This window comes from Mchenga conophoros, linkage group LG11 (assembly GCF_057382185.1).
Source record: "Mchenga conophoros isolate Kocher_MC1m ecotype Shallow Benthic linkage group LG11, M_conophoros_male_GT1.1, whole genome shotgun sequence".
In the NCBI taxonomy this organism is placed as follows: domain Eukaryota; kingdom Metazoa; phylum Chordata; class Actinopteri; order Cichliformes; family Cichlidae; genus Mchenga; species Mchenga conophoros.
In genome coordinates, this window is record NC_140536.1 from 27,235,485 (window position 1) to 27,244,962 (window position 9,478).

The following is a 9,478-nucleotide window of genomic DNA, read 5'->3' on the forward strand; positions in this document are numbered from 1 at the left end:
ACACAGACGCAAATACGCACACACAGTGACAGAGCGGAACTGTGTGTACACATGGGTGCACACGCTCATGCTTGCACATGCAGTCATGCACACACATTCTGTAAGAGATGCTCATACAACTCAGCACACTGGTGTTTGCTGGTAAGACATATCTTAGCACAAACACACGCTTCCATGCGTCACTGCGAGGGTAAAGCTTTTTCCTGTTTTGTGAGTAGCTTCGCGTGTGTTGGCAAGGATTTAAATATGGCACCTTTGGGGTTGTGTGAGTAAATGCTATTTATGTGTGCACTAGTTACATATGCATTCTGGGTGTATGTGTGCTCATGTTTGTCAGTAATTTGTTTATGACAAATATGTGCATGCATGCATGCGTGTGTGTGTTGTTTTGATTTCAAACTCAGGTCAATGGGTTTTCTAGCTACAGAAGAACAGCCAGCAGATTTACTCTGGTTAGCTTCTCATCTCTGTCATATTGCCTTTTTCCTTGAACCCCCCCTCCTTTGACTTTTTGCTCCTGGCAATCTCTGTGTCTATGAATAACACTGTTTTTCTTCACTCAAAATGAATTGTACTTTATTTACCGAATAAATGTTTTACAGCATTAATATACAGATCACAACATTGCAACAGGGATGAAAAAAAAACAGTGGATAGCCAACAATCGCTCCATACATGTAGTGTTTATGCACAGGTGCAGATCATTCACAGCAAAGGAAGACAGATTTTAAGTCATAAAGGCTTCATACAGTATTTAATTGATTGTGAAGGAAGGTAAATAAAGGCTGATATTCACATATTTGCAGTAGAGAACACTTATACATACTAAAACCATTTTTGCTGACAGGGCACTTTAATGTGATAAGACTCCTCTCGCTACACCAGGTCTAATCATCCAATCAATAAAGCTCTTTCTCTTGACATTAGGAGTGGTCGGCAAATGTGCCCAGTTTTAAGAATAGATCAATAGGCTGATTGACATGTCAGATGGATGAGTGAATGTATTCCAATTGGGTGTATCGACCACACTGAGAGACTAACAAGAGTCGGCCATTTTATTAGGCACACCCGTCCAACTGCTTGTTAATGTATCTAATCATCCAATTGCGTAGCACCGGCCAAATGCATTTAGGCTTGTACACATAGTCAACACAAGCTGCTGAAGTTCAAACTGAGCATCAGAATCGGAGAAATAGGTGACTTAAGAAGGTGACTTTGGTTGTGGCTCAAATATTGGTGCTTGATGGGCTGGTCCTAGTGTTCCTGTCAGCTAACAACAGGAACCTGAAGCTACAGTTTGCAGAGGCTCACCACAACTGGACAACAGGTTGAATAATGTTGCCTGGTCTGATTAGTCTCAATTTCTGATGGTAGTGTCAGAAAATAGCAAAACAGTGGGATAAAGAATGCATCTATCCTGCCTTATATCAACAGTTGAGGCTGGTGGTGTTGGTGTAATGGTATTTAAGGGCACGCTTTGGCCCACGTAGTACTAACTGAGCATTGTTCAAATCACTAGAAATGACAACTCTGTTGCAACTCTGTACTGCAATCAAGTCAGTATGGACCAAAATCTCTGAGGAATGTTACAGGCACCTTGTTGAATCTATGCCATGAAGAATTAAGGCTGATTTGAAGGCAAAGGGGAGTCCACCTGAAATTTCATTTATAGATACACATATCATTTCAGGTGGTGATTTCAGGAATCAAAGCCTTGTTGGTTTAAATGGTAAAATATTCAGGTCTTTACTTGTAGTGTCTGATTTCGACCACTAGGTAGCGCATGTTGGTGATAAAAACTATAAACTATAAGGGCGGAAAAGAGAATCCAAAGCCATGTCTTTGAGTGTGTGTGTGCACATATATCAACATATTTATGTACGTGCCTGTGCAGAGTTGTGTCTAAATGTCTGCGCATGTGTGCGAGTATGTGTGTTTGTGTCTGAGTGTGTCTTTCTTTGTGTATCTTCAGTGTGGCCTGGGCACAGGATGCTGCAGGGTCATGTGCTCTGCTCCAGTGAAAGGCAGTCTGTGTGTGCAGTAGTGGTAGACCAGCTCAGGGATATTGGAGAAAACGCAGCTGCTTTGATCCAGCGTGTAGCACAAGCCCTTACTGCTCTTAGTCTGGGCCACAATGATGTGCACGCAGCTTTGGCTGGTCCTAGTGGAACGAGACAGAGAGAAAGATGCATTTTAAAATGTGTATTTATCATCAGTTTTCTCCGAAGAGACAGTCCTGCACACAGATGACACAACCGGAGGAGATGAAAAAAAATGGAAATATTATCTCTCTCCAAACGAGGCTGTGCATTCTCTGAGTTCAGTGGATGTTTAAATGGGGTTAATGATGTGGACTCTCAAATGAATGAGCAGCGTACAACAAATGTGCACTGAGGCACATGAGCACACGCACGCACACACTCCCACACACAATGGCACCACAGGATTTCAGTCTTTATCCTGGAGAACCTGTTCCTGGCACGCTTGTTGGAAGCGTCTACTCTACAAATGACACACATTCTCATGCATTAACACCTTAGAGGTTTCCACTACAATGGCAGCTATTGTAGCTCCTCAGCAGCGCCTCAAAAAAAAAGCTAAAATCTGGCTTAATCGGACCTGGGTAAAATGTCAGTGAGAAACAACGCCTAAATGTATTTAATGGCAAATGAGAGCATACAATTTTAAGCTGTAAAATACATGTGACAGCAGAGGATAAATGTGCTGTGTCAATTTTTACAATTTTTTGCGTACAATCAAAGGAAGGAAATCAGAAAGACGGATTTGATTATGAAATCTATGCGCATTCATGACAATGCTGTATGACAGCGTGCACTCACTTCAGAGCAATAGAGTATTTGCTGGTTCCTGATTCGCTGTCTCTCACCAAGAAGCTGGCTTCCCTGCAGCGCTGCAGCTGAGCCTCAGCCTGCTGCCGACTCACACTGCCATGGTACCAGCTTGGCATTGAGGCGATGGAGGAGGGAGATAGAGGGGATCAGGGTGCGGAGAGAAACACAACAGATCAGTGACATATAGCATTGTGACATATGGAGTTAAGAGAGATGCCAAGTTCATGATATCACTGAAAGAGGAAAAAAGAGACAGATTGACAGGAGGAAAAAAAACTCGCTGACAATAAATTACAGTCAGTGCAAATTAGACTGACAGGTATGTACTGCAGAAGGAATGAGTCAACAAAGTCAAAGGTAAACTGGAGACGCCAAGGTAAATAAAATGAACGTGTATGGGACTCTGTAGGGTGTCCAGAAAGGCCTATTAGGACACAAGGTGGTGTTGACAGTGGCCACGGGCAGGAACCATACATAAACAGGATGCCAGGAGCCAAAACACACTGACATTCAACCACAACATGAGAAGAACAAATGCTAAGTCCCATCAAAAAAGAAACGCCATGCTTTAATATTACGGGGAAGGAAAGTTTAGAGTTACAGTGAGACTTCTCTGTCTCACCTTAAGGTTGCACCTCTCATCCAACATTTATGCTCAGCGTCTCATCGGGAGGTTTGTTGCTGACTTACCCGTCTGGTATCAAAAGCTTAGTTTCACTAAGAATTATCTGCACTTCCATGTGTAATATATTATGTATCCCTGTATTTATACTGTACTGTATCTGGCTTTGCGGCTCTTCATGATGGAAATTTCCTTGATTTCTTTTAACCTTTACAAAGTCAAACTGATTTTCAGGCAAACAGTTGGGTAGATGGAGGTGGGAAGGGAGGGCTCTTCTAAAAATTGTAGGCTTATCATAAATAAATTTAAAAATGCAGCGTGGAGCTACAGAGCAAGCAAATATGAGGTGCACTTTACCCTGATGATGCTTTGGGAAATGTGATTAATTTAAATTAAGACCTACAATGCACAGATCTGAGATAAAGGTGAGCAGATTTCTTAACCTGTCGTCTCATTTGTTTAATCCCTTTCAACCACTAAATCTGTTCAGGGATGTTGTAGTGGGTGCTAAATTTGATTTCAGCATGCAGAGGTGAGAGGTAGGTCACAGGTCTTTTAAAGAAATGATACATAAAAAGAAAAGACTCTTCCCTGGGGAATATTTTAGGCTTAACAGGTTGGATTTAAACCCTGAACATATTCACATAACACCATGCTAGCTGACAAATAAGTTATCTATATCACTGTATATGTATATTTTACAGGGAATTTCCTTCTGGAGATGAAGGTCTAATAAATTTTATACAGTTATGTAATCTTTTTAAAGTACTGCAGATTTGTTTATTTGACTTTTTATTCAATGTAATTCTTTTTAGTATATTTTGTGTTTCGAAAACCTGTCTTAAATGTCTCTGTTAATGCACGTACTATTTTTGAACATGACAACACCGCCATGTAATAAATCTGGTGGCTTGCGGTCATCGTATTTGTCATTTGTTACTCAAAACTTTACTTGTTTCAGTCCTTACTTATGGACACAAATATGCCTTTTCCCCCCTTCCTTACCTCTGCTTCTCCAGGGGCACGCTGGGGTCCATTTTGTTCGCCTCCCCATCCAGTGGGGGAATGGGAGAGGTAGGAGATGGAGGGGAAAGTTTGGTAGGGCTGGATGAGGGTGAGAGCTTGAGGGTGGGAAAGGAGGAAGATGGCTGTGTAAGAGGGGCGAGTTTAAGAATAGGAGAAGATGGAAAGGAAGAGGAGGAGGAAGATGAAAGAGAAGAGGAGACAAGTGTTTTATGGCTCCAGTTCCTCTGCCTCAGGGTCTGCTGCTGCTGCTGCTGCTGCTGCTGCTGCTGTTGCTGTTGCTGCTGCTGCTGCTGCTGCTGCTGCTGCTGGCGACCAGGGGTCGAATTGTTCTCTTTACTGAGAGAACAATCCACCGCTTCAAACTGAGCTAAAAGAAGCAGGAGAGACAATATCAACCTTTCATAAAAAGTTCTATCAAAGCATGCCAGTGATACCAAAGTAAACATATCTCTGGAAATTAATTCAGAAGGATTGTTTTGTTTCCTCAATAAAGTAAACACAAAATTGCTGTTATGTGTGTGCTGTACAAACAAAATCCACGTTATTCCTCCACACCCTAAACACTAAACCCCCACCCTTCCCGTGATCCCTCCCTCCTTTTCTCTACCTGACAGTGCTCTAACAATGTCCTCCTTTCTCCACTCCCACGGCAGCTCGTACTCTCCAGCTGGACGGACATCAGACTCCGGTCGTGTGACAGGGATCCACACGCCCTCACTGTCGCCTTCCAGTCCTCCTTCGTAGGGTATGTCATAGATGTTTGGGGGTGCAGGCATTCCCTCTTCTGCCTTCCCCTCGCTCTGGCCTCGATCCAACAGGACACACACTTTCAGGAGGTCTTTGGAGCCCCGTCTACGAACCTCTGCAGCAGAATGGATATGTGATTAGCTAACTGTATATAAGATTTGATCAGCTAAAGGCACAGAAAAACAACTAAATTACAGTAGAAAAAAAATTACAAATGTACTTTTACTGAAATAATTTACGTGCCATTTCAAACATAACCACTATAGTCCAAATCAGATATTTTGGACAAAATAAACAACAAAACTGAAGTTTAGAAATATCCTTAGTTTATTACCAGCTTTCACTCAAGTGCACAAATTAGGAGTTTACATCACACAGTCTATAAAGCAACATTGTGCCGATTACATATATAGACTCCACTGTTGTGTCCTTCATTTGCTCGTTTCTTTTAAATAAATCAAGTATTGTTTGAATATTGTCTTTTTTTAACATTTTCGGGGAATTTTAATTGTTATGTTCCTTTTTCTTTTTTTCATTTGGTGCCCGGCAGGTAGCCTGTGTGTCTACACTATTGTGTGACCAAACAATGGATTTACAGGAAGAAAAGGTCAACACAGCCGTTGATTGGCTGACTAACCGGACCGCTTCCTGACTGTTGGGAAGTGATTGGGTGAGACCGGGGGGGAAACCTGTAGGTTTTTAGGGAGGGGTGAGAGGGGGGCTTTCGATTCTTGTCACATGCAGGGGACCATAGAGTAGCTGGTGTCTGTCTCTGTGTGTTTGTGTATGTGTGGAAGGGGAGGCAGGAGGGCATTAGGGCCAATGTCCTATCGAGAGAATGGGGCAAAGGAAACAGAGGCAGGAGACAGGAAGCTGGAAGAGGAAGCTGCACCCATTGTCCCTGCACAACACTGTTACTATAGCCACCGCCAGCGGGGAGGGAAGTCAGTAGAGAGACTGAGGATCTAGCTCGGCTCTCAGTCCCTTTAAAATGATAAGTTAACAAGAATGTGATGTGGTCTAAGTGCTGAGAAACTTAAATAAGATGTATAATTAGTGTTCCTTTATGTGCTCAGAATACATTTGGCTTATCAAGCATGATATACAAAGTGAGGCAAAATGTTAAAAAAGTGGAATTAAGTTCTCAGAAAAACAAAAGATGGTCAAATAAAAGAAAAAAATACAAGGTGAAGGTGTAGGAACGGACATTGCTAGTGTTATTGTTGTGTTTCTGTAAGCGACTCTGCCATTCTGTTTAAAGATGTGCTGTAGGCCTAAGTTCACGACTGAATTCTTCTGCGAAATTCACAAAAATATGTCGTTCACATTTGCTCAACTGCTGAGAAAACAGTCCAAATCTCTGGAAAGCCAAGAAGCACCTTCATAATAAAAATTTGGCTGCTGAGATACGAGATCATGTGACCCTGACCTCACCTGTGATGATGACCTGGGCGTCATAAGGCTCCATGTACCCATCATTCACTCCTGCTCTCTCGGCTTCTCTCTGCTCCTTGGTTTTCTCCGCATCAAAAGGATCTGCATAGTCCTCCAGGATAATCAGCTGTTGAAAAGGGAAAAGCACAATGCCGGCCTGCTACCTATTCAAAAGTCACAGAGACAACAAGCAGTGTGTGTGTGTGTGTGCGTGTGTGTATGTGTGTGGTGTCCATGACTGAGTGACAAGTAATGGAGGGACAAGCGGAAATACTTGTGCAAGGAGGTCAGCGCATTGTGTTTGCCTGTGTGATCTGAAACAATGAAGTGAAACTGTATTGTATTCTTTTGACAACGATGGAAACTGAATACAGTGTTATGATCTGAGACATGGACGGAAAACACAAAGGAAAGCACTGACCTTAAGCCCTGTACTATAATGATGTTTTCATTAACTAATTCATAAATAAATAGCTGCTGAAATATGAAGACATGTTATATGTGCATGTTATATAATTTCTATAAGTTACTCACCGTTGTTTTAATGTCAGATCGTCCTTTCTCGTTCTCGGGTAGCTTCTGTTGACACATCCCATTGAGTTTGGGGGTCTTTTCTTGTTTGTCCACTTTGATCATCCTGCTGATGTACGCTTGAGCCACACTAGAGGTCCTGACCTGGCGGTTCTCATCCGATGACCCGGTGTCGCTCTTGGCGTTCTTGCGACCTTTTCCAGCCGTGAGACTGTCCCAGACTGTTCCACCAGAACCAGCATTGTTACGACCCAGTTCTGTAGCCGAATTCTTTCTATTTCTCCCTGCCAACAAACCCCCCACTCCCCCATCTCTGCGCTGATTTCCTTTCAAACTGTCTCGTGAAAATGAAGGTTTGGGTCGAGTTTGTGGACCAGATTCGGAGGCTGAGCGCACTCTTTCATTTCCGTTCTTCAGGTTGATGGGGAAATCTCTGAACCATTTTGCCATGGTTGTTAAGTTGATGACACTTCTTACTGATTTTAAACCTTACTAAAAGTTACTGGATTTTTCCCCACCTCCTTGCATTAGCCTCCCCCTAAAAGTTACTTTTAGCCGTTCTCAACAGCTCCAACTTTACGCACACTCACTTTGTTCACACTTCGACTGAAGTAACTTTGGTATGCAAGGGTATCTGACTAATCACTTTAAGCAGAGCCCACTTTATGATTCTATGCTGATTCCTAGCTCCTGCGACTCTCTCACAACTTCTGGTGCGTCTTGGAGATCATTAGCCAGCTGCTCTGTGTTGCTGTCACCCTGCACCTGCAGTAACAACTATCCCTGCAATTTGAAAAGTAACTTTTGCAGAGCATAAACTCGAAAGAATTGGAAGTTTTTCTTTGAACCCAGTAAAGATCCCATTCCCGGAGCGTGAGATGGTGCGTCCAGTCTGTCGACCAGGCGAAGTGATGAGAGGAGTGAAAGGAGAGGAAAGTTGGAGTGAGCAGACTGGGGGATGTCGCTGGTTTCTGGGGAGGAGCTGCGCGCACAGGGCGGAGTGGCAGTTTTACTCAACAAGGAAGATTGTAAATCTCATGAAAACTTTTTATTTCCAGAACCCAACCTCTAAAACCTTTTTTTATTATTATTATTCTTTAGTAACTGTGTTCAACTCAGCTCTACACACATAACATTGCAACAGAAAAAGATAACAAAGGACATAAAAGTTATATTTATTTATATGTTTTTTACACTCAGGGATGTTCCCATGATTTCTTAAATGGAAAGTTACACGGGTAACCTATTACAATGTCAAAAATTGTGCTTAAAATGGAAAAGTGAAGTTTAAATATGTCTGTAGGTTCTCAGTTATCCAGGTCATAGTAGACTGGACTTCATTAGGTTCATGAAGATGTTTCCCCTCTCGTGCACGAGGCTTCTTCAGTTCTGCCCTTTCGATGAGAGGCGAAACATGCTCATAAATCTAAAGAAGTCTTGTTGCCTTCTTTTCAAGCTCTCAATTTTCAATTTAATTTTGTTATATAGTGTCAATTCTCAACAATAATTAACTCAATGTGATTTATATTTATATAAAGACTCAACAGTATTAGTAAGAAAAATCCCAAGAATCACATGACCCCTTATGAGCAAGCACTTGGTGACAGTGGGAAGGAAAAAAAATCACAATTTTGGTTGGAAGACACCAACCGATGCCATCTACAATCTTGTTGCTATGATAGCAAAGTGCTACAGCCCAGTGTAAGTTGAAAAAATATTTTAACAAACATTTAAGAAAAAGTGTTTAACAAAATTTCGTGGGCTACACACTGAACTTACAGGATAGAAACAAATCAAAATGTGTCAGTCCTTTGCACTAATATCAATCTGATACAAATACCAGCGTTAGTATCGATACTATTAATACTAACTTAGTATAAAAAGAAAGAAAGAAACTATGAATTATAATTTTTTTAAAAATAGCAACTTAAACCTAAGCGACCATCTTCTGAACAGACATAGTCTAAATATATAGGTGTGTTTTTCACACACGCTATCTAGCAAACTGCCACCCTTGAGAACCAGCTGGTGTACGGCTGCGCCATCTACTGGTCAAGAGGAGAAATAAACGTTTTGAGGCACCTGCATCAATCAGTAGTCCTTGAAGAGTCTTGTTTATCTAGGTTACGCGGGTCATTATTTGGAAAAAAAAAAAATACAAGTTCCACTTTTCAGCAAAAAAGGTGAAAAAAATGGTACAGAAACAAGGAATGATTGGCATGGAGGTTTCACCAATTACAAACCTAGACAATATCAATAGCCCCGC

General features: G+C 41.8%; 1 protein-coding gene across 1 annotated transcript; it reads right to left on the reverse strand.

Annotated features, from left to right (window-relative positions):
- Positions 1 to 559: 559 nt before the first annotated feature.
- Positions 560 to 8,107, reverse strand: she (Src homology 2 domain containing E). The gene is made up of 6 exons (XM_085292064.1): positions 7,216 to 8,107; positions 6,682 to 6,808; positions 5,108 to 5,362; positions 4,480 to 4,867; positions 2,841 to 2,960; positions 560 to 2,161 (listed from the first exon to the last, which is right to left on the reverse strand). The coding sequence occupies exons 1-6, from the start codon at positions 7,660 to 7,662 to the stop codon at positions 1,969 to 1,971; spliced, it is 1,530 nt and encodes a 509-aa protein (XP_085148190.1). The 5' UTR covers positions 7,663 to 8,107; the 3' UTR covers positions 560 to 1,968.
- Positions 8,108 to 9,478: the final 1,371 nt, after the last annotated feature.